The 27,016-nt window shown below is 36.9% G+C and overlaps 1 protein-coding gene across 2 annotated transcripts in view; it reads right to left on the reverse strand.

Annotated features, from left to right (window-relative positions):
* The window catches only part of EFNA5 (ephrin A5), a 271,066-nt gene extending 245,092 nt beyond the window's left edge, over positions 1-25,974 (reverse strand). For both annotated transcript variants that reach the window (XM_077816342.1, XM_077816341.1), the window contains exon 1: positions 25,850-25,974. In XM_077816342.1, coding sequence (XP_077672468.1) covers positions 25,850-25,974 — 125 coding nt within the window. The remainder of the gene's footprint in view (positions 1-25,849) is intronic.
* Positions 25,975-27,016: the final 1,042 nt, after the last annotated feature.

Raw genomic sequence — 27,016 nt, forward strand, 5'->3', positions numbered from 1 at the left:
AGTTTGAGAACCACTGATCTAGATTTTTCAATCATGAGGCTTAGTCCAGATGTATACTTTTTATTAAGGCAAGTTCACTTTCTCTGTCATGATGTAATGATGCATTTTATTTATTGTAATTATTTTTATAGTTAAGTTTGATGTACAACAATAAAGGATACATTGTAAAAATCAAACACCAGTGGTCAGCAAATGGAATATCTGAACTCAGTACCGCAAATATTAACCTTAATCTAAAGAGGCATAAAAGGATTTTTCTGCCATCAGGGGATACAAGGATTAAAAAATTAATGTCTGTTCACACAGACAGAGAACAGCTGTTCAGCTAATAAGCCACTCCTCCCCACCCATTGTTAGGAACAGTAAGACCAAACTGATTTAATTGTAGCAAAGTCACCATCGAAGCCCTTTCATTGCTCAAATCAGAGGGTTTTGATAACCCAAACAAATTCCAAACTTTCTACCATCCCGCGTATTTCATATCAGCCCTGGGGCTAAAAATAGATTCTCTCTGGGAAATCCCTGCATGACAGGACTCTGAGATAGCAAACCACTTCTCTCCCATGGGCTCTGAATTACCCTATGGAAGCCATGCAGTATGTTAGGTAAAGGGAAACTGAAACAGTCAGTTCTTCCTGACTGGATATTTGCTCTATGTGGAAAAACTGCATTTTCCAGACTTTCCCCTCCAAAACACTCATAGCTAAAAATCTGTTATCGCCACAACCTTTGCTACCCACTCTCAGTATTGAAGTATTATGGGTAGCCACCTCATTATGGTCCTAACAAAAGGAATACTTAGTTATGCTTCTTTATCATCAGGAGTACTGTACATTTAAACTACGAAGAGCAGCTGCCCTACAGTTTACAGTGCCCTGTGCAAGTCAACCATAGGACTGTGGTAACCTAAAATTGCTGCTCTTAAGAGGTTACAGCTTTAAATCCAGTTAAGTACAGAATGAGTAAACTCTGCTTTGATTAGCTGGAAGGTGAGAGAACCCCCTTATTCCCTTCCCTTTCTCCCTCTCCTGCTCCCAGTTTTAACCAACAAAAAAAAAACCCTCTTTGCTCCAGTGATCTGTTGTTCTTGGAACGCTATCTCCCTGTGCACAGAACCCTGGCCATCTGGGCCACTGAAGGGTCCTCAATCCCCATCCTGAATGGTAATTGTCTCAGAGAGCACCCTTACAGGCATTTCAGGCATTGGGGCTTATTAAAATCCTGAAGGGCAGTAATCCCTAAATGCCACTAAAAAGACCTCCAGCTGTTACTGTTTATGAAGTGGGTTTGACAAGAGAGAGAAAAGGAGAGGAAGGAGGGGTGTAGAAAGGGAGACTAAGAATTTAGAAGAGGGCAAGTTATCCAAGCAGGGCCCCCATCAGAAGAGAGTCATGTTTTATCAGCTTAGGCTTTCTTGCCTCAGTTCCCAAAGGTATTTCCGCCCATTCCCCCCTCCCACCACTAAGTCTGCCTTTTAGTTGTCTTAAAAAAAAAAAAAAACCCACCACTCATCAACATATGGTTACAGAAAGTATAAAATTAGGTGAAAGAAAGAGGGAGAGAACAGCCAGATGAAAGAGTAAAAAGCAGAACTGAAACTTGTCTTCCCCCAACCTCTACGAAGAAAACTCCTACATGTTGTTTATGTAAAAGGATTCGAAAACAGTTTTCTGTATGTATGTCTCTCCCCATTCTTCTGAAAAGGTCTTTTCATTAGGATAAGCTGATTAATAAAAATTCAGCAGTTTGCCCATGGCTCCTTGAGAAGTGGTGAAGCAAATTGAAAGATGCAGGCGGAAGGTTTTTGTGTTGGAGACAATAAGTGGGATGACTTCTTAAATCCTTCGTTGTCATCCTCCATTAGAGATAGACAGACACCTTGGCTCAAATTCCTCAGACTAACACTACATTGCTACACTTCTTTATTTTCTATTAACCTTCATGAAAAGCTTTAACCCTTCCAAAGCGCGGGGGGGGGGGGTTGTGTGTGTGTGTTTTATAATTCACCAAGTAAGTGAATGCTTTCTCTCATTTCGACAATTATTTAGATAAGCTGTTGAAAAGGCGCTACTGGACACCTATCAGGAGAGAGGACGCTTAGGAAACCAAAGACTTTCAGCTATGAAATGTCATGTTTCAGTAGAGTTCAACAAAATGAATCCTAAAAATTGAAACTAAACATATCCTCATAATAATTTGTTCAATACCTTAAAATATTTCATACACTGATAAACAAAAAATGTTTTCTGGGCATAAAGAGATGTCAATAATTCTTCAGTAATAAAATCAGAAACAATGACACTATGTTTTTTTTAAAGTTAAGAGGCTTTCACTGCTTCAAAGATAAACCCACTTATGTTAATTGGACCCTTAACCTTAATTAGTATCTAAAAGTCTACCTCCGGATAACATGATACATACCAGACTGGATCTCAGGTCTTAATTTTTGTCATAATCTTTAAATAATTATACTGTACTTTTTAAGTGTCAGAGAATGATAAAATGTATATGCCAACATTTTCACAGTAAAGGTGTGAAGCTAGGCATTTAAGTAAAAGGCGGGGCCAGATTATTTTTACTGGGTTCCTAACTTCAAGCATCCAAGTGCAAAAATTTTGACATCTCAAATTATAAATATTAGAAATATGATCACTGAAAAGTATTCTAAGCATGTTCACAGTAATCTCTTAACTAACATACATAAAACCAGCCAAACTCTCTCCTTTTCAGGCTTTGTAAAATATTACTCTTTCACACACACACACTCTCTCTCTCTAGTATTTGTGTGTGTGTGTGTGTGTGTGTGTGTGTGTGTGTGTGTGTGTGTGTGTGTGTGTGTGTGTGTGTGTGAGAGAGAGAGAGAGAGAGAGAGAGAAGAGGGGTATATAGGCTAACGCATTAGATGTACTCAAAACAATTTTATGAACAGGAACAGGTTCACTTTTTTGATAGATAAGATATGCATGATAAGGGTTCCACAGCACAGATAAAATATATTCTAATAGCCTCAAAAGAAATCTTATAATTCATCAATTGAAAGATCCATGACCAGGTGCTTTAAGATACTGTAGAATTACACAAAATGTGTGAACTTATGTAACATTCACTGCAATACATAAGCATAATGGGTTGACTTAAGGACACTTTCCTAAGCACTGCTTGTTTTTTTGTTGGTGTGCATCACAACCACCTTTCTAAAAAAATGTAACACATTCACACATACACACTTTGTATGCACTCACATAGACTTGTACAGAGTGTAATACAAATTCTAGTAATCGTAACCAAGAATCAATTAAACACAAATGCATTCTAGGATTTAAAACTGTATTACGCAGCTATGTATTACATTCCACTTCCTATTCCTAGATCACGAATTATCCATTCTTTAAAACGGAATAATAATAATAATAAATGTTTGATCACTTGCACCATATATAAAATCCATCCTTGGTCATTCAAAATACTAAATCACCTACTTTATGTTTGTCTTTAAAAAACTGGAACGCACATAAAGAAAAACAAATGCCATTAGAAAACTAAAGCAAGGTCAGAGAGTGAGTCACTAAACTATTAGATAACATGGAAGTGAGGAACAGGAAAAGGCATAAAAACACATTCAACAAATTTCTGAATGCAAACACACAGGCAAACATGAATATATTCATCGGTTTGCAATGGCTAGGCTGCCGTGTGTGTTTCCTGATCAATCTACTTGAAGCAATGGCTGATTGAGAACAAACCCTAACCTCTAGGAGAACCATTCTTCATTGTGCTCTGTGATTTCGATCAGTTCATTAAAAATCCACGGTGCCACAGGAAATGTGTTGAATCAGTTCCAATCAACCAGGAAACTGATTAAGATGAATCTGATTTGGGAACAGCTAAGGGAAATGTATGCTGAAATGGGGCTTGGGGTCAGTAAATAAATTAGATTTTTTTCTCCCTTCCTCCTTAAGCAGGTCTATTTCAATGTGAAGCTGAGTAGATAGTTAACAGGTGCATTAGTGTTCAGTTACATAGCCTATTGTAACCTGCCTCTGCATACATTAGCACAATGTTCATGCAAACATGTTTAATAAGTGCTTAGATTATTTCATTTCTTTCCTTTGTTGACTCTCAGTCTATAAAGCTTAATTTAAAACATTATTTTAAAAGCTTAATTTAAAACATTATAAAATTTAAAAGTTTTCTTTGATAGGTTCAGCTCATCTAACTTTTCAGTTCTTGTTGTGAAATTCTTTCAAACTACAATGAATCCAGTAAAATAAGAAATCACTGAAAACATTTTCAAAGTTTATGGTAAACCCATTCAACTTTGGGATACTATTTACTTTTAAATTTCTATTATTTAAAAGGTGAGAAAAAATAAATAATGATGACAACAAGGTGGGTGACAACATCTAAGAAAAAATAGATATAATCAATTATACAAAAACAAACTTTAAATTTATATTGCATCTTCTAGGAACAATACTAATTTAGGATTAAATAAAGTTAAATACATGCATAAGTGTTTGCAGAACTGGGACATTAGAGTGGAAACTGAACAAAACATATATTACAGTGTAATCTGTTTTCTAAATTGGTGTCTTTTTAAAAATGAGGAGCTGGAGAGGCTGATAAGATATAACCAGTGCAGCAAAGGAGAAGGATGTATTAAGAATCTGTTAGACAAACAAATGTAATATAATTTATTAAAATTCCATTTGCTCATTTCTGAGTGACCCAATTGTCAGAAAGATGCACTTAAGCTTTAAGGTATTTTTCAAACACTTTTTTTTTTTAAAATAGATCATAAATTTGATCATACTTGTCAAATTTGAATATTCAAAATGAAACTATTTTTGAGTTGTAGTCCTCAGTTAGGAATGTGCCTTTACTAAGTTTGAATAGTAGACGAGAATTTAAAAAAAAAAAATCAATATATAAGGGAAACCACATTAGGTATGCCAATATGTTGGGTGAGGGAGTTCCCACCCCCCAAAGTTTGAGGGCCCAATCCTGCTCCTATCCATTCAGTGACAGGTGCACAATTTACTTTATTTGGATCATGATGGGCCCTTATGTATGCATCAAGATCCTGCTGCTACTGAAATTAGTGTCAAAACTCCCATTGATTTCCATGGTGCGGGATAAGGCTCCAAGTGTTATTCCAATATTTGCATGGGTGAGTGTGCATATACCAGTAAATAAATATCTGCTCAATGAAATAAAGCTCAATTTATTTCAAGGGTTACATATATAAAGAGAAGAGTGTGTTTTCACATGTGATGGCATGTGGATACGAGAACATTGAAATAAATGTGTCACAATCGCTATTTTTAATCAAGAAATACACCCCCAGCCCCCGAAAAAAATCACAAACTATTCCAGTAGAAAAATTATGTTTGAGGTTTTACCAACACAAGAGCAGGACATTCTAATTTTTGTATTTCATAGCAGCGGTAACTTGGCTCCACTTGCCTACTGCACATTAGGAAGAAAAATTACCCTCAATACACACACATTATATGGAAACAGAAAATATTACTTATAGTATTTTCAAGAGGGCTGAATACCAGTTGCTATGAGAACAATAACTCTGAATTTTTACATTTTTCTGCATATAAAATAATCGACCATAACACTGAAGTCATTGTATCCAGCAAGAAGCCAGGAGTTTGGGCATTCAGACTAAGTAAGACTGATATAAAAAGAAAAGGAAACTGGTCTGGATCCAATCCAATCATTTGGTTTCCTTATACTGTCGTTATTGAAAGTCACTTTGCATCTGAAGCACATGAGAAATTATTCTACGGATGTTTACTTTTATAAGTCAGTATATGAGGTTTTCACTAAAACATAAAAGAAAAGGAGTACTTGTGGCACCTTAGAGACTAACCAATTTATTTATTTCGTGAGCTACAGCTCACTTCATCTGATGCATACTGTGGAAAGTGTAGATCTTTTCACACACAAAAAGCATGAAAAAAAAAAAAAGCTTTGTGTATATAAAAAGATCTTCTACACTTTCCACAGTATGCATCTGATGAAGTGAGCTGTAGCTCACGAAAGCTTATGCTCAAATAAATTGGTTAGTCTCTAAGGTGCCACAAGTACTCCTTTTCTTTTTGTGAATACAGACTAACACGGCTGTTACTCTGAAACCTGTCACTAAAACACAAAAATTTCCAGCTGTTAAAAATACGAGTGATAGTTACTATTTATGGCACACACAAAAAATGTGATTTTAGATTATTGGTTTAAAGGGAAAAATATACATTTATGGAAAAAACATAAATCTGCCCTTTTTTGTCTCATTTCTAATTCTACATAGGTCTTGATTATTCTACTATTTGTGAACACAGACTAGCTAATGATACTGGACATAGATCTTCAGCACAGTGGTTGAGTATTCTTATACTATTGCAGTCAATTATATGAGTTTTGCATGAATCTCTCTGCTTGTTGAAAACCATCATTGTCAAACTTTAAAAAAAGTCATTAAATCAATATTCTATACTGAATTACTTTACAATCCTGTTTAGCCAGCCTCTGATTAACTGACACTCCTGGTTAACAGAAGGTTGGGCAAGTCCCCCCAACTGCAATGCACACCATGTGTTATTTCCACACTTATCTAAAGATCATGTATTCTGTATTCTTGGAAATACTATATTGCACAACATGGATTTAGAAAACTGTTTTCATGAGCTATAACCAACTTGGCATATTTACTGCACTTGTGAATGCATAACATTGAATACTTGCAGATCATCAGACAATTTTCACAGGATTCAGTAAAGGCTTTCTTCCATTCATCATACATACACCTCCGAAAGATTAGGATTCCACTTGCTATAGTCCTGTAGGAGACAACTAAAGTAAACTACAAGCTCATTTTTAGGAGCAGGCAATGTCATGCACTGTCCCTTCCTAAGGAAAGGGCCAATGCAGTAACAAGTTTAGACAACAGTTCTCTCCTAAGAGAAATAAAAAATTGTTTTTATACAGTGCCTTTCATACTTGAAGTATCCCAATATTCTTTACAGTAATGAGATAGACACCTCTTGGACACTGGCAAATATGGGAGCAGTTGAGCACTCAAAAATAGTTATTGCATTTGTTATCAGAACCCAAGAAAGACTATTAGCCAAGAATCCAGGCTCATTACCTAGTTGTTCCAAAACGTATTAGGGAATCTTTAACTACAACATGGGCAGCCACCAGAGACTGACAGAAGGGACCAATTTTAGGATTTCACTTAAGAGCCTTACCTAATCCTAGCCACATATTGTTAACTAACTGTTAGCCAAGGCAAGCAGCTACATGTATCTAACTTCTCCCACAGAGAGAGGGCAGCCAATGTTTGGCACTCCACTTCTGCAAAGTTTTCTGTAACCCAGAGTAAGCTCTTGCCCTCTTTGTTGTAGGTTTTCCGTTCCTCCACATTGAGCAGTTAGGAGATCAGCAGTGTTCCCTGTTTAATTTCCCCCACTGCTTTTCTTCTTTTTCTAACAGATGCATACTTTAGCCTTGGCTATGGAGTGCTGACTAAGGAGCAACAATAGGAGCTTTTCAAGTCTTCAGGGTAGGCTTTGAGAAGGGCTCAGCTCAGAGACCCAGTCAATATTTACTGCAGTTTAGAACCACTGTTTTAAGGCTCCTTCCAAGCAGAACTTACCAGTGGGGAACCCTAAGAGGTTGCCGGATTTTATTTTAACACGGAAGCAATGAGGAGGTAAACAGATCACAACCAAAACCACTTTTTCATGAAAATAATCACGGTGAGAGAAGGAACAAACAAAGAAAAGAGGAGGAGGAGGAAGACCATAAAGGTGCAGAAGATTCTAAACAATGAAACAATTTAGGTTTCAAGACTAATTAGCAATTTAGAATTAGGAAAATCCTCTTCCCCTTAAAGCTGATTAGAAGAGTTTGAAAATCACATATCAGACAGCTACAGTATGCAAATCCAGTTAAAGTGACCCAAGTTAACCACATATGCAAGGACACTGATCATGAATGTACCATTTTCTTTTAGCCTGACTAAACATATTGTTTGATGATGTTTTGAAATTATAATTAAAAATACACCTGAAATTTGCTAGCGGAACAGAACTAGAAAAAGGACACAGAATATTTTTTCCCCTCTATGACATTAAGGACCTAAGTTGTGTGCACAGAAGTAATTGTCACTGAAAACACATAAGTGACTTGTTTTAAATGGAAAAAGTAGGCAGTTACACATTTTCAACTTTTAGCTAAGCATTTTCCACATACACATTTCGTAGGTACAACTTCTGGATCAATTTTTTTAAAAATGGACACTAAAATGATTTCTTAGTACAGTATCTTAGGGAACAGCAATCATTAAAATAAAAACCAAATAAAATAGGACTGTCTTCTAGTAAACTAAAAAAAATTATGAAGGTTAGGTATAACCAGAGTCATAATGATCATCATTTACCTGTTCAAACTGATAGGTAACTGTATTTTTTAAAATGCTTAGAGACTTGTCCAAATGTAGCTTTCACATTTCCCCAGTTTACTTGTACTTTTCAACCAAAGACTCTGACAAACTGTAGTTTAGAATAGGAAAAATTACATCTTAAACTTCAGATGTGTCAAGACATATTGAAAATCATAGTTTATGACAGTCCTGGGGTTAAAGGGCATGCAACAGCAGTTCACTACTATTTTTTTGAAATGATGGAAAGTTGTGTTTTGTTTTTTACATTTCCCCCTCTTCCTGCTAGCACTTTTTTGATATTTTTTTTTAAATGGAGAATAGAAAGGATTCTAAGCTGCTTTCCTTTTTTCCATTTTACAGGTAAAACAGAAATGCTTATAAGCACAAAATAATAGCTACAAAGGATTAGCGCAATCAGATTACAGACTAAGGACAAGCAGGGCTAGGACGGAGAGGGATTCCAGAGTGAATGAAAGATGCTGTGAGTGTACTGCTTCTCCAAAGCAGAGTCTGAAAGGAAGAAGACTAGATGTTTTCAAGAAAGAAACTTGGAGTCATTTATCCAGGAATCACTTCACAGCCAGTTTCTCTTCCCCCACCCTTTTATATTGTACTCTCCCATTTCTCAAGCTAAACAGGAGTTTTAAGGGAGTGTTACATCATTCTTAAAACAATTCCCACAGGTCAAAGTTAGGAGGAAAATAGTTTTTAAAAGGGACAAAACATGCAGTGAAAACCAATGAAATACGAAAATAAAATAGACTTAAAACACCAGAACTGAAATATTAAGCACAAGAGTGAGGCATGGGAAATCTCTTTAGGGAACTCTTTCAATCATACCCTAACTTCTGAAATACATTGACACTACTAAAACTAGTTGAACTACTAGTTATACACTATTTCACTGTATTTAGAGATGCAAATCCTTCTGTGTTTAATCTTCACTGGTAGGATGTATGCAATGGGAGTTGTATGCAAATAGTTGTAGCATCTCGTCAGCATATCTGCGAGTATGCAACCAGTTCAGACTTTTACAATAGGTTCTTCAAATAAATATTACTATAATGTACTTACAGTATATACCCAGTGTTGATTTTATTAGCATCTCCACAACACTTAAATATCGATTAATACTCCCAGGCACAGTAAGGGTCATCTTCATATCCCCATATTATTGTCATGATTATGGATCCTTCATGCCACTCAGGTGCCTTTTGAATTGGCAGGATTATATTTTCCCCACATTTTTCCCTCACTGAGGAATATTTAATAATATCTGGCACAATTGTGATGTGGGCTATATAAGTGCTTAGAGCAGAAAATGTCCTCTTTTAAATTAGTAATTTTGATTAATTAACCTAGATGTTTTTCAAAATTAGATAGCCTGCTTGTACAGCCCAAGAACCTGATCCTGATTTTGATCTTTTGTCCTCTGACTGCTAACATGAGAATGTTGCTCATGCAGACACATTTAAGTGCAATGTCATTACTAGTGGTAACCATGAGGAAAAATACAAATCTCTAACATCTTTACCAAATATTAATTCCATTTTTAAACTGTTTCATCCAGGAACTCTGCCTTGATCTAGGTGTGTTACGGCTTCAGACCCTCCCAGCTTTGTCCCTGGGCATTTTGATTAACATGTGGAATGTAGAGGACATTTTTGTCTTAAGGGTGTAACTTTACTGATATGCAAGAAAACACACAGTTCAAAGACCTTAACCTACCTCATACTGATTCTAATCTAAAAATCAACAATCTTGTAGGCACCTAGAGCACCTGCTTTATAGAAAACAGAAACACACACACAGATTCAGACTTTCTTCCTTTGTATATGAGAACAAAAGTCCTAATTGGGTACTGCCTCAATGTCACTGCTAAGAAGCACAACGGTCTGATTTACCCAGAGAAGTTACGCTATAGTCTACAGGCAAACACACTTTCATCAATAAAATTATATTAGCTCCAAACCCAGCACCTAAAATAAAGTGCTTATGAAACTCTTCCAAATGTTTTGTTCTAAAGAAGGCCATTTTATCAGCAGTAAATCAAGATGGCTAATATGAAAATGAAAGGCTAGGAGTCCATTTTATATTGAACTATAAAATACAGTTCACTCAGTGACAGGGTCTGCTAAAGTAAAATAGAAAATAGACTGTAAAACACAAACCATTAAAAAAAAAAAAAAAACTAACCTGAATGGGACTAGAAACTAGGGCAGAAAATCTATCCATAAGCGCTTTTGGCACATAAATTTTGTACGTTTCAGACAGAGAGAGTTTGCTGATGGCTATCAAGTGGTAGGTAGTCATGAAAATAGTAATGGGAAGGAAAAGAACAACTCTCCCACTTTAGTTATTTTCCTCCCCTTTGCCCTATGCTGTCACTCCTTACCTGCTATGCTAATATACATCAAATGACATTCCAGGACACTTATGGATTTCCTATCACTTGGTTTATACTAAGAATATTTAACATAATGCCACTATTTTATTTAATAAATATTCTCTTTATGGTTCTCAAGCAAATGCTCAGCCTGCTTATGGTACATTTGCTAATGAAAGCAAAGAAACTATTTGCAAGACAACTTCTGTTCCAAGTTAATAAGAGACTTTGTCTGATTTATACTTCATGGATTTAAAGGACAATTATGCTATTAAATGTGTTACAAAATGATGCTCTGTGTAAGAAGTGTTCCTGGTATTTTTGTTTGGAGGTGGCTTCAGAAATTAATTTCTTAATACATCTGTAATAGGATCTTTTTAAAAGAGAGCCTGTGAAGTGATCAGAATAATGCCACTGGAAATCCATGGGATATTTTGCCAAATTCAAAGAAATTCACCTGAAAAACAAAGTTATACACACATTTTTCAAAAATGTGTTGGATTCTTTAAGACAAATTCAGCATGAATACATATAAAAAAATTATTTGGGCCTTGATCCTACAATGGGATCTGCTAACATGCCCCATAGAAGTAAATGAGACTCCACATAAGTGAAGGGCTGAATCGATTTACAAGATTGGAGCTTAGTTTTCAAATTATTTTATTTTACTCAGTAGTTATAAGTAAAATGGTCTTATTTCACCAAGTCTTGTCTTTTAAAATTAAATCAACATCTCAACTTCCGGAGATTTCAATCTCCCCTACATTTTCCCCACTACATCAGACCTCACAAGGGATCTTCCAGTCCACCTAAATTCAACAAAACCATCAAATACACGACAGCATATTAAATGACAATCTTTAAAATTTACACCCTCCTAACACCCTCAGCCCTAATTTAGTTAAACTTACAGTGCAGAACCCAGTGCTTGAGATTCTAGGCAATGGAAGAGGGATGACTGAATCATCTAATACAGAGCTCATACTGCAAGGAGAGTTGATGGCTAGAGCTATACTGCAGAAGTAGAAACCCACTTCTCAAAAGGAATGCAACAAGCTGGTCATGTAGATAGAACACCACATAATTTTATTCACACAAGTAAGTGTTCACAAGTTCCAGGTGGTCTTGAAAGAGTAACCTATCACATGATACTTCAAGGAGATGTCATCTGCTTTTACATTTTTTGCACTCTTACATCTGATTAATTATGGTCTTACCTTTTTAAACTTCTGACTTTATTCACCATAGTTATCATGTACTAAACTGGTCTGTATTGTGTAAGGCAGTGATTCTCAACCAGGGGTACACATACCCCTGGGGATACCCAGAGGTCTTCCATGGGGTACATCAACTTATCTAGATATTTACCTAGTTTTATAACATGCTACATAAAAAGAACTTGCCAAGTCAGTACAAACTAAAATTTCATACAGACAATGATTTGTTTATACTTGTCTATATACTATACACTGAAATGCAAGCATAATATTGACATTCCAATTGATTTATTTTATATTATATGGTGAAAATGAGAAAGTAAGCAGTTTTTTGTAATAGTGTACTGTGACACTTTTGTATTTTTATGTCTGATTTTGTAAGCGAGAAGTTTTTAAGGGAGGTGAAACTTGGGGGGCATGCAAGACCAATCAGACTCCCGAAAGGGGTACAGCCACTGGTGTAAAGTATCCAACACACATCATAATTTAACTACTCCCTATTTTGTTTACCTAATAAAATATTACCGTGCAAAATTCATTCTCAAGATTAACTCTATTGAAGCCAGAGCAACAATTGTTTAAAACCCACTTCCTTCCAGTTCCTCAAACAAGGAGGTTCCAGTTCTGTAAAAAACAAATTTAATAATGATTTGTACCCAATTCTACAAACGTAAATAACTCTATGCCTGAGTAGCCCCATTAACCTCACGACTCACATACATTAAGTGCGTCTTGCAGATATACATGGCCCACATTTAAGCTCACGCATAACTAGTGAAGTCTAGGGGACTATGTCCATAAATACAGTTATGTACGTAGAACCTAATCCAACGCCAACTAAAGTCAACTGAAAGGCTCCTATTGATTTTAACAGGAGCGGACTACGGCCTAGGCTTAAATGGTTGTGGAACAGGGATATCAAACCATGATTTTTAAAAGAAATGGGTGCCTAAAATTAGGCTCCTAAAATCCTCATTTAAACACATACTGAAAATAAGTGCCCCAATTTCCCAAACTGATTATCACCTCATACTGCCTCCAGCAATTTAAAAAAAAAAAAAACAAGGCATTTAAAGAACAGTAGGCACCTTCCTAAGGATTTAGGGACCCGACTGTAAATAGTATTTAGGCAGCTACATAGGCAGATATACAACAAATTAGATTTTCATAGCACATAGGCACCTAATTTCTATAGATTTAGGTATGTAGATACGCCTAAAAATCTCCCTTGGCATCTAGCTGCATATTTAGGTGTCTAAATACCTTTAAAAATCTGGCCCTAAGAACCTAACTTTACTCAGCCATTTTTTAAATTCTTGAGCTTAGTCAGTCAGTAAAGCAGAGTCTACATTTTGGTGGCTATGCAAGTAACAGTAATAACAAAAAAGTGGCATGATGTGCTGTCTCTCTCTTCCACTTTACTTACTGCTTGAAATGTTGATAAAATTTCAATTCTATCCTCATTTGTGTTTATAGCCTTATATTTGAAAGCAGACTTTTATATTAAAAAGAATTGGGCAAATGTTTGACGAAACCAAAACATCCCAAAGACATCCCAAAGCCCTATAGCCTGTCGATTTCATTGCAGATGGCTAAAATCCTTCATTTTCTTACCAAAAGATTCCTGGGTTTTACAAAAGCTATTATTTGGGGGTTTACCGATTTTCAACCAAATTTTGGACCATTCAAGTATATGAAAAAACAGATTATGTTAACAAAATCCAATACGTTACATTTAAGTATGTATGTTAATAACTTCACGTTTACACTAACTGTTTATCTGTTAAAGCAAGGCAATGTGTGTGCATGTGTGTACATACTGTTAATGAACAGTTCATTAAATAAACCACAATTAAACTGCTTTTACATTCAACACTCTTACTATTCTCTATTTGTTGCTTTTTTCTGTACTCCCATTCCTCCAGAAATAACCCTCAGATTTACCCAGAAAACTATGAAGTTAATTTTTGGCCCTAATTTTTACCCATTCTTTTAACAATCGTAATAACCACCAATAAATTCCTGGAAAATTTTAAAACAAAATAAAAACAGAAAACAAAGGGCCTTGCACATGGCCCACATCCCCAGATTGTAAACAGAAAAAAAAAAAAAAAAAACACCTGACTATACAGAGTAATTTGAAAATAACTGGCTGCATTTATTCAACTTCTTGATCAAGTTTACTATCCAGCCTGCAATCTAAAATTTACAATAGGACAGATGACTTGCACCCTTTCAATAAATGCAGGCAAATACAGCGTTGATCCCTGCAATTTTATTGGAAAGCTCAGTTCACAGAAAGCATGTGCAACAGAGAGAAAGGAAAAAGTGGGTGAACTGCAAGAGCAATAATATATATATGATTTGATCACAAATTGGAGGGGGGAAAATTCTGCAAGAATTCAAGTCTTTTGAAGGCAGAAATTATGAACAAACATGTAAATGGCACTTCAATATAACTAAGTTTCCAATAGTGTTAGTGTGTGTACACTAAATATATAATGCATGTGTTTATATATGAACATGTGTATGTAAATATAGATATATTGATAAATATAATTGTGAGTGTATGTAACTGAGTTTCCCCAATAGAGTCAGAATGTGTTATACACACCCATGCTATTGGGGAAACTCAGTTATACTGATAAATATAATTGTGTACATCTGTACACACAATTATTTATATATACACACACAGTAACTCTTGGGTAAATTCAGTTATATTGATAAATGTGTATATCTATCTAGATACACACACACATACATACATGCACATGCATTACACATTGTTATACACACACTTTCCATGTTCTTTCCCCCTAAAAGCAGCGCTGACAATGGTGACAGTACAGTATGTAATTAGTTTTTTTTGTTCCCCTGACAGTCACAGCTCTGCAAGGACCCCTTGCCTTTTCCATTTGAAATGTTATGGAAAAAATACACTAATGGCAGGCGTTTAATTAAAGGCACAGCAACTATGATGGGAGCTGTGCCAGAAGTGATTTGCAGCTTTGCATAGAAGATATTCACAAAAATAGGTCTTTCTTCCCTATTCTAGTGCCCAAATTACTGAAAATGTGGGCTTTTCAAATATATTTTCCCTGTGACTGTTTACTGACAATTAAAACTAATATTATACTGTATTACCACTTACTCTAGTGCTACACAGCTTCAAATGACCCCCACCTTAAAATTACTGGGGAATGCTCAATAGGGAAAACAATGTGTGTTCATTCAAAAAAAGTGACATGTTATTTAAGAAGCTCAAGCTATTGACAACATCAGGAACACCACCACCAAAATTTCCCACCAACTCAAATTTGTAGTTAACATTTTTAAAATAGTTTTAAAGAAAATACATATATTGTGATAGCAGCTAAAAGGGCAACATATCCCCTTACTTTGTTTTAAAATAGCTTTATTCAATATTTAGAGTACATTTTCCCAATATCAACTATGACAGCCTCTCTAGTTCTGTCCCTGGGAGGTTGGGGGTTTGTTTGTTTTTGTGGGTTTTTTTGCCTGATTAATTAGCAATTGGGAGACGCACTTTTTGGCAGCTTTCACATCCCTATTATTTCCTCGGCCTGGCACAAAAACTGTCTGACGGGAGCACCGCTATTTGTACTGTACCCCTCTTAGTGATGGATCACTAATTTTTAATAAACTAAGCCCTAAGAGAACTATAAAAAGATGTAAAGTGTATTGAAGTAATAATAGTAAACAAATACAAAAGGGCAGCATGTAAAATATTAGGTCTTTTCTATACTATCTATGCATGCAGTGGTTATCCAGGAGATCTCATGTAATCTGAAGGGGGGGGGGGGGGGCTGAACCTGTTCTTTGCTACTTGTTCCAAATCTCAGCCTACATCTTTAAAAAAGGCTCTAGTGACTAAATAACGTGGATGAGGATTTTACTTGCAGAAGAATGTTGATATGAACCTCCCGTCATTGTTTCTCATCCCTCCCCACCACCAGATGAACAAAATTACTTTGCGCAGCAGATCTCTATGAAGAATAACCACAGAATTCTGGACCAAATGGTAGTAAGTTTATGTAACAGTCACAAATCCCTGGCTAAACTGAACAAAGTAACATTATTCTTAAATGGTAAGTTTTGGAATTTAAAAGTTAAAGTATCTTGCAATAAAATGGAAATTTGCAAATAGCTGTGAAACCAATGGCAGAGCCTCCATCCCCCATTCAGCTGGCTCTCATATCAGTGACTTCAAAAATCAGTTTGCCATTCTGGTAGCTTAAGGCACTTTCTGTGCCAGTGCAATGACCATGCTGTGTGTGAGTGTCAGAAGGTCACCACTTTGAAATTCCAGCGTCTCTCTTTATTCCCTCCTTTCCTGAAAACACTAGGAGGGAAAGTAGGATTGAAAGCTTCTACTTTGTCAACTCCTACTTGCTAATGATAGGAGAATACATTTCCTCTCTCTAGGAGCATGTTTACTGTTCTTTTAAGTTGAATTATTTTTGTTTTTGTTCAACAGCAACTTTACAGTACAACTCAAAGAAAACCTCACTGATACCAATAAAACTGCAGGGAAAGACAAACTTCTAATGCTATCAAGGGCAGGCAAATAATAAATCTCCAAATTACCCAACCCCACTAACTCACCAACTAAGCTAAACTAAGGCACAACAAGTTTCTGTTGTCATAAGGAAAAAATGCTTTTTATTTACTTTCTCTTTCTGTTGTATTTTTATACAAGGAGCATAACAGTAGCTGCAGTTACAGGTTTGACAAACACTAATAATTTACAGGAAACTTAAAAATGTAAACCTCAAAAGCTTGGACCAGCAAATAAAGATTTTTTGCGTTTACCACATAACTAAATCAGAGGAAAAATATTTTGGCAACAGTGGCCTTTAGAGGCCTTTGTTGGTCAGTTAAGAACAAGTTATCTGTTCATTGTTAAAGCGCGTCATTTCTCCATTCCTTCTCCCTCCCCCACTATTTTAGGGCATATTTACTATTATAAAACATCTGTCACAAACATGTTGAGTGAATCAAAATAGAGAATGTCTATTTAATTTTTAAGGTTCTTTGGAGCCATTTTATTAATTCAAAGAAAGACAATGGCAGTTCTGGTAAAGCTGTTGCCAGCCCGGAGCCAATCACTAACCAATATTGCCAGTCCAAGACAGCAGATTGGCACAGTAAAGATTATCACCATATCAACAGATGGAATAAATTTTAAAGTTGGCATCAAACAAAAATCTACATGTTTGGTTACACAGCACCACAAAAGTTTTGTTTTTATTAAGTGATTTAGAATTTACTGAACCCTGATTCCACAGTAAAGATAAGCACTTGATATCTGGAGAAACATACTCAGCAGGGAAATTACACTTTAAGCAAAACAAAATACAAACCAAAACCACACAGTATAATAATGTGCATTATCAAAAAATCATTATGTCCCTCAATAATTCCCTACGAGATTATATAACTGTGGGGGCTGAGGAGTATGCAAGTATGTAGGAGGCAAGATGGTTCTTCATAACAAAGAACCTGAATATGTGGATTACTACTTTAAAATGTACAAAAAGCAAAAATGCAATGTTTCGTTACTAGCCACTAGGGAAGTGCTAAGGTATACAGCGTGTGTTTGTGGACCACTCGAGTGCAATGTGGATTTGCCAGCGGCTGACAAGCATTCACCCAACAGCAAAGAAATGAAAAAGAACTTTGGGGAGAAAAAAGAATATATTCTTCTAATGAACAACGGATGTCTTGCCACAAAGTAAAGATTAATTCTGGCACAGCGAGTGAGTTTTATACAAAAGCACGTGACGCAGAAATTTTAATCTTTAAAAAAAAAAGAAAAAGAAAAAAAAGAAACAGGCCAAATATTTGCTATAAAATAGAACACAGCATTTAGCAACATTTTAGCAAATTGAAGGGAGATAAAAGTAGAAACCTCACGCTTCTCCCAGTCCAGTTTTTACCTCACCAAATGACTCTCAAATGGTTTAGTCCTTCTCTACTCTCCATTTCCATTTCACTGCTCTCCTCAAGAGCCGAACAGGCTCAACTCAACCAAAAATGGCTCTTTGGAAAGTACTTGGTGTAACTGAAATGAAAGTAAAAAGTTAGCCAAGCAACCTACCAATAATAATGCAGCAAAGTAGTTTTTGTTGTGCAATTGTCTCCCGGACAAATATATTCACTTAATGAGCGAAAAGGAAATTTTTAAAAGTAAAAACACACTTCTGCTGTAAATATTGTATTCATAGATTTCACCTTATTGAAAGTTTTTGACATGCCTGAATCTTTGCCCATTCATGCTAACAGATTAGAAAGTAGTTGCAATAGAAATTAAAAAACAAACAGGCTTGAAGATTATAAATGAAAACTGCCGATCATGAAGAACTTGCTATCAAACATCAGTATTAGCAACTCAAGTATATACCTTGTCAGTTAGCAGAACGTTCACACATTTAGCTACTAGATGCTCTCTCACTGAAATGCATGTTATTGCTCCTTTATTTAACTGAAACAAATCATGGAAAAACTCTAGCATACGAAATAGTCAAACATGGGTATCAATTACAACATTTCTCTACGTTTTGCAGCAAGTATTGAAGAAAAATAAATTAGTTAAACCCATTTTTATTCCCAACTTAAATGAAAAATAAGGATTGACAGTTCATTTTCATCTACCTTTCAAATGTCAAATATATAAAGTATAATTCTTAAGACAAAGATTTTATTTTATTGGAACCTATAGAACTCTACCTGAGTGAAATCCAAGCTCATGATCACTGTAAAATAGTGTATTCTCTTTCAAATGGTTGATTTTAACATAGATTCTTTTTGTTTTAAATTTTGCCAATACCGGAATGTATCATTTCACTATTTTGCAATCGATCTTAGGATCCTTAAAAACCAGGGTTTCAACTATATGGAGGCTGGCACAGTAAAGAATACTACTATTCCATTTTAAATGGGCTCAACTATTGTAATCCATCATGTAGAGAGTACAATTAACAGAGACAATGCAAAAGTACCAGAAAGAATTCTGAGACCTGAAGATTTTTATTTTTATATTCAACTATGCTGAAGTACATTACCATAGGTTTACTCACAATAGCTGTAATAATCACCAGAAAGCAGTTTCAATAATATGCCTGTTTTAAACTAAACATGTCCATTTAATTATGTTAGTATGCTGCTGTCTACATCTTTATGCAGAAGTGTTAAGAAAATTTAAACAAAACAGAATCCTCTCTTCTCAATAATGAATACATCATTCAGCAACAGTAGAAGATTAGATTAATCATGAGCCCAAAGACATTTTTTCAAAGCAGTGCTCAGAAGTGGAGAGAAGGGCATGGAGTGAGTAGAAGAAGAAAAAAATTCTTGAGCTTCTCTGCATTTCAATTTTAAGACATTTCTTACATAAAACCCTTAACCTGTCAACCAAAACAAAAGGACACATATTGCTAACCAAGGAAGAATTTCACTCAACTCATAGTTTCTCAGACTGCAAGAGTGTCTTCTCCTCAATATTGTTTTCTCCAACATGAACTATTGCCTCACAGCAACATGAACTCCCCACAACCCTCCCACTTTATGTGCTCTTTTAATTAAATCACAATATTTAAGCAGTATAGCGTACTTCCTAATGTGGGATTATTTCAGGAAAAAAGCAGTAGCACTGTATTTTAATAAATGCAGAGAATTCTCAGTGGTTTGTTTTCTGAAGCAGATGCCTGTAATTTCATGTGTTTCATATTACATTTGTTTATATACATTGCTACTAAGGGACTACCAATGTGTGAAAGAAGTAGGGTAGTGGAGGGGAAGGCCAAGAACTAAAAACCACATTATTCAACATTTTTTTATTTTTAATCAAATAAGAAATTGTATTTTTTTTTATTGGAAGAGGATGGCTGGGAAACCGTTTGTACAACACACTGTTCATCCTGTGAGTTTAGCCATCTTTATTAATTAAAAAAACTTTCATATTTCCTTTCTTTTCTTGGTGGTTGTTACATTTATGCTATTCTCCCCCCCACCACCACTTTTTAAAGACACTTCTGTGTGTCTATGTACATGTATGTGTATGTATGTATGCCCCTCCCTAAGACTGCAAAGGCCAGGACTCCTGAAGGACTAATTGTATTCATTCATTTGCCCAGCCCAGCATGGCACTGGTAGATTGCTGGGCTCATAGCAACAAGGGAGAAAAAGAAAGGCTCATCTTTATCTGTCCTTCTCCAAGGAAATAGGGCCAGTGGGCAGAGTGTAATGAAATGCCCTCACTATGGGCATTTGCAAAAGTTTAAATGGGAAGAATTTCAGGAGAGTAATTTACCCCTTAACTAAATTTCCTCCCTGCAAAGATGTGGGCCTGTAAAACTATTGTGCAGGTTTCACAGAGGGACGCCATGACTAATTCAACCAAAAGGTATTTTTTCAGAGTCACAAAGGGAAGAGTAACATTATTAAAATCTGCTAAGCTAGGTGAAATGAACTACTGAAGCCTCTACTGCTGCACGTTTAATCATAAGAAATGTATTGGGCCAGAGATCTTATTGTCTTTCCGATTTGAGCTGCCAGATAAAACTATCCCTCCAAATACAAGACATATCGTACCCAAAGATGGAAAGACTGAATACTTCTGGTACTGAAAGCAGTATGTCCCTTCTGAAGTTTAACAAATTCTGAATGATCAATATCAAACACCTTGGTTCTCCCCACTTTGCTCCCAACACCGATTCAAACTGATCAGTTGAAATCTATACTCTCTGAGCTCCAACCCTTTCCATGTAATTTCCCTCATTTCTGCAGGAATATTTCATGGTTTTAAAAAATAAACCCATCCATACGACTTGTGCATTTGAAATCAACATATTATGGCCAAATTTTCAAACGCAGGTGCATAAAGACATGCTGAGGTACTTAGATGTAGGACACAGTTTTGAGAAGTCAACAGAAGCTGAGGGTGCTCATAAACTCTGAAAACGAATCTGAAAAATCAGTCCACTTCTTTCAGGCTCTGATACAGCAAATCACTTAAGTGAACACTTATCTGTTAGCATATACTTAAGTCCTGTTTATTATAATGGGACTTAAACAGGTACATAAGTGCTTTTGTGAACACAGATACTTCCCTGAATCAAGGGCTAAGTGCCTAACTATGGATTCAGCTTCCTAACTTTAGACACCTGCATTGGAAATTTTAATCTATTCATGGAATTTACAGGAACACGCTCATTTTTCTACTCTGTACTTGAGACCTCAAGCAACTGTCCTAATGAGAACTCTAATATTGATGAGTCAAATTATGGCATCACTTATGATTATTAGAACCATACAATTAGAGATTAAAATTATTTTGACTATATTGTTTCCAGTAGACCCTCATATATACACACATATCTATATCTAGAGCGATCAATCCATGAATACAAATAATTATATTGAATTTTAAATTACATATATTTTTACCTAAATTATTTATTACGGCCAACAGCATACACCCTTCTCATGTAAATACCGCTGATTTCAACAGAATTAGTTCCAAGTGAGACGAGCAAGATTTTGCCCTTTGTATTAGTGATAAGAGATTTGACCTAACTAGAAACACACACTATTTAAAATTCTTTAAAACCAGAATCAATTTATAAATTCTACATAACATGCAACTCTTGAAATAACTTATATAATTAAACAGAAATTGCAGTCTTGAAATGCAATCCTGCAATGAGTACAGCGCATAGCACTTACTACGGCAAGTCGTCCAATTTGACTGCAGTAATACTACTCACAATGGCAAGTGCTCAGTAGCTAGCAATTGCAGGATCTGGCCCTAAACGGGAGAAATGTCGGTGACCGAATCGTCATCATCAAGGTACTGATGAGTCAGATGAAATCAATATGTTGCATTCTGAATGAACTCTCAAAACTATGTTAAATGTTGCACACAGGAACGTGGCTATGACAAGAATCTTACTATTTCTCTACAGTGAAGTGGTACTTCTGCAGTCACAGATGTAAGACTAACATGTTTTAGGAGAAGATCAGAATTCACAAGCACTTTAACATCTACAAAACCACGTATAAAAATCACTTGCATAAAATTTTCAAGAATACCTATTGTAAAATATTCTATCCACAAATTTTTACACAGAGTTTCACCTGTAATAAAGCAACCTTATTTTACCACATTTTAGAAAAGCTTCACATTTATAGAAGTGGAACATATGTTTTTATTTGGAATCAGCATATGGAATTTATGAGGAGTCATATATTTTGTTAATTAAAGTGACATAATAGGAAGTAAGCAAAATGATACTTCTAAGTGATTTTTCTGAAAATATATTTGGATGATTTAAAAATAAATTACTTCGTTATATTACTAACCGTATTACAGAAGATATTTTAACTATTCTACCAGGATTTTGGCATCTATTCAAAAAATATCCAATACAAACCTTTGTAATATACTCATGGTGTTTTATTTAAGGAAGTGTGTTTCATACTGCAGGCACTAATCTATTTGCACCACTCATCAGATTGTTAATATGACTTTTTAATAATAATAATAATAGGAATTATTTCTGTTTTCATAAGTTGTTTAGTTAGGTTAGTAACTATAAAACCAAGATATAGCTGTACTTGTTAGAAGTACATGAAAAATCTATTCACTCAAAAGGTTTGAAGAAACTGTATTGTAGAGCATTTTTCTATTTTCTTACGCTTGAATTAAAATTTGAATTTTTAACTGAATAATTAGTTCACAATGGATTGGTAATTTTGGATAAATATTATAAAAAAGTAAGTTAAACTATTATGGCTACATTAGAGGTCAAAGAAATACAACATTATTTCACCTGCCAATTCAGATTGTTAATATCCAATTAGATATTGTTTTTGATTGCCACATGTTAGTAAAAACAAAATGCAGTCAATCCTCTGACATACAAAGAAAAATTACTGACAAGTTATGACTATTGAACAGCTGACTAGTTTTAAAATTTTGATAACCAGACTGAATGTTACCTTCTGAACTTAGATCCTGACAAAGGCAATACAAAATACAAAGCAAGTTTTCCTCCCATCCTCTTATGTATATTCAAACAGATGTTTGCCTGTTTTTATAGCACAAGATTGTGGAACTTGATAGGCATGAACAAAATACAGATTTTTACTGCCACTACTCTATAAAACAGAAGAGTAGCTCTTTATAACTTTACCATATTTTAACTCTTGAACAAACATGTAATATAGAAACAGATACTTTAAAAAAAAAGGCTGCTTCTTATTTTAAGATATCAAGAAAGTGTTTTTTGTTTAGTTTTGCTTTGTTTTTTAAGAAGAGATGGCTTAAAATAATTTTTAATGAACTCATGCTCCTCCTGTATTTGGAAGTTTAACAAAACAAAGTTTTCTTTGAAGATGTTGAAAGTTTAAGTTACAAAAGGTTATTTTACAGTGATGTAAATTTATAAAGTTTAATAAAAATCATTACAAAGCAACCCATTAAATACATACTACTTATTGTCACATTAAATATTATTTCAAGTATCTTCACCTTTTTACAAGCCATGCATAATAACTACACACAGAGAAGCAGAAAAGTTAAAATTATAGACTTTTTTTAAAAAAAAATCTCCATACTAGCAACATGTGCATATCATTTGGTCAAATTTACTCCCTTAAATATTTCTCTCTCTTTACAGTAGAGTAAGTAAACATTGTTTGTTTGAGGGTTGATTTTTTTTAAATGATTTTACTGTGTTTCATTTCAACTTTATTTTAAGAAAACTTTGTTTGATGACACAATTTTTTTTAAAGAGGCATATGCTTTAAAATATATCTAAGTGTGATGGGAGGTAGGACCTTCCTTAATTCTACTCTAGTAGTCCTTTAACATTATGCCCATGGTGACAGATTTTTTTAAAAAAAAGTATAGTTACTCATCACAACTAAAAAATTATCCAGATAAATCATTATTTTCTGTCACTCTTCTTTTACATGAGTTTAACTTTACTGAAAAGCTGCCATCAGAAGCATAACATTAAAGAACTAAGCTAACTAGCAAACTCCAGGCACTTGAAAATTCTGCCAGTTAACTTTGGCTTCAAAATAGGTGATACCAATGGTATACAGAGTACAAAGATATTCTGCAAACAATGCAGATGTATTAAAAAACATGACGTAACAAAAATCAATGTGCTAATCGCAAACCAAACAGCAGTATCAGAAACATAAAACAGAGATAACCTAAGGTCCTCAAATTTACTTTGACTAGGTTGACAGGTTTAAAAAAAAAATCTGCTCACATTTACTTTAACAAGGCAAAAATACAACAGGTGACTTTTTACCTAAACATATGGATACCATTTGGAACAGAACTGAAATATCATTATACTGAAGTAAAGGGGAAATAACAGGAACACTGATAGATGCTAAATAAAACCTCTTATTTCAAAGAAGGTTCATTTAACATTATGAATAGAAAGTTTTTAAATAAAAATCTTTCATTTATAGCTACACTATCCAAAAACGTGCAAAGATACAAAAAAAAAAATCTTTTAGCACAATCCCAACTGGAAAGCTTGCGGTCTATTTGTCTTGTCAGCTATAATTCAAGAACAGTTTGATTCTCACTAAGTGGCTCAGTGAACAACTGGTTCCTCCTCCCACACCAACATTTATAAATGTAGTTCTAAACCATCAGATGCCCCTTTCATTGTGAGTGCATCACTAACTATTGCACTTGAATTTGCTATGACAACTTGAGCAAGAGAAGCTGCCCTTTTTCATGGGAAACGTTCAGTCCAGGACTCATCTACAAGTGCTGAAGTTTTAGAAGCTGGAGGCTTCTTTGCTCCGTTAATGTGACTTAACCAGCTTACATAAATTCATGCAGAGGGACGCTGCTCCTTTACTCCATCTCTGAAGCCCTGATATGGAACAGCTGCTACATGTGGCTGCAAGGAAACCAGTTCCAGGCGCCTCTACCATCTCAATCCAGGCAAAACGTTTCCCTTCTCTCCCTAGCGAAACCCTCTTACAGAAAAGTAATTCCGCCCCCCCAGAACAAATCCACTATAAACAGGTTCACTATACCGGAGGCGGCAGTGCACTGGAACAGTTCAAGACTTTCATTTCACATCATTATAAAGAGTTTCCCTGCAGCAGAGGTCAGTATAATGGGTTTCACTACCTGTCTAGAATAGGGAATTAGATTTTAAAATGTTTATAAACGCATATGCTTACACATATGCCGATATATGTACAGACACACATACACAGAGTTCATTATTAACTGTAGATGCCGCACCTCCACTTTGATACACAAGTATCACTATTTGGCCCTCTAAGGAACCAGAGTGCCAAGCACCAGGGGGCAGTTAGCCTGATGCAATATTGCTTGCTATGGAGAACCGGGAAGACCCAAACTAAGAGTTCCCCCTCCTGCTGCACTTAACGCAGCCCGAAGAAGAAAGTTTTCGCCCCTCTTGCAGACAAGTAGGTTTCCAGGCACTGGTCGAGAGCCTCCTACTCCAGCCCCGAAGGGCGCTGCCCAGAAGCCCTTCTCTGTCGGCTACGTGAAGTAGGGGGACAGCCCCTTCCTCTCCTTCCCAGTCCTCGTCCCCTGTGCTCGGAGCACGTGTACAGCCGGAGGAGCGCTCCGATCTTCCCCCGGCGTGCGGCGCTGCTCACTCCGATGCCCGGCTCCTCACGCCGCCCGTGGGAGAAGAGCCCAGCACAGTGGGTGCTCGGGGATCGGCTCCCACGCCCGCCCCTCGCCCTTCTTACCTGGGGTTGGTGCTGTTCCAGTAGACGGCATAGCGATCGGCCACCGCCTTGGAGCCGGGATCCTGGCTGAACACACACATCCAGAGCACCAGAAACACCAGCGTCAACATCTCCACGTGCAACATCACTGAGTCCCGGCCCACACCGCCACCGGGGGGTGTCCACTCAGGCAGTCAAGTCACAGGAAAGGGCAGGGAGGGGGCCACACGGAGGCTGCACTGACAAGCCGCAGCAAGACGCCCCCCCGATAGGGTGTGGCCGGGGGGGGGGATCCTTAGGTCCCTTCAGGAGCCGCTGGAGCTTAGTCACCCCGGCAGGGGGATGTGGGAGCCGAGCCGGGCGGCGGCAGCCGGGAGTCCAGTGCGGAGCCCACGAGGAGACATACACCGGTGCCGGGAGGCTGCTAGCGCTAGGCTGGGGGCTCCTCTCAAGGCACCGCTCTCCGGCCTCTTGCAAAGTTACTTGGTGGCTGGTGGCACATGCGGGGAGGGGATTCAAGGTCCTTCCTTCCTTCGCAGCCCTCCGGCTCTGGAGGCAGCTGCAACCGGTTCAGGTAAGCGCGCGAGGATGGAGGGGCACCAGCAGCAACAAATCTTCCCCCTGGCGCCCTCCCCCCCGGGCTCCTGGGGATGTGTCCAGGCAGCTGGGCCGGGCGGGAGGCGAATCCGTGCAGCAAGTACAAAGTTTGCGGCTCTCCCCCCCCCCCCCCACACACACACACTGCAGAAGGGCAGCAAGCGAGCCCCGCGGAGTCCGGCTGCTGCGCGGATGGAGCTGGGGAGCCTGCTCTGCAGCAGAGAGCGTCTCGGGTGGAGGAGACTTCGTGGGGTGGCTTTCTTGTCCTTCCTGTTCCTGGGCGCTGGATGCACCACGGCCCGAGCCACAGCAAAGGCACAAAAAGCGGCCAATCCAAGCAGTACTGCGGCGCGGGACTCGAGCAGATGGAAATGAGGGTGTTTTAGGAGAGGCTGTAAAACCAGCCGAACCCCGCAGGCGCGGAAACTGAAAGCCCACAAACTCCTCTGGTGATGCTGGTGTCAAGCCGCCTCCTCTGCACAGGGAACGAGATGGAGCCGCAGGAATCTCCTCCCTCAGCTTCCCAAAGTGTCTGTGTTAGAATAAAGCAGGGTCCATCCCTGAACCATCGACTTGGGACGAAGGACGAAA

The sequence above is a fragment of the Eretmochelys imbricata genome, chromosome 5 (genome assembly GCF_965152235.1).
Source record: "Eretmochelys imbricata isolate rEreImb1 chromosome 5, rEreImb1.hap1, whole genome shotgun sequence".
Classification (NCBI taxonomy): Eukaryota; Metazoa; Chordata; order Testudines; family Cheloniidae; genus Eretmochelys; species Eretmochelys imbricata.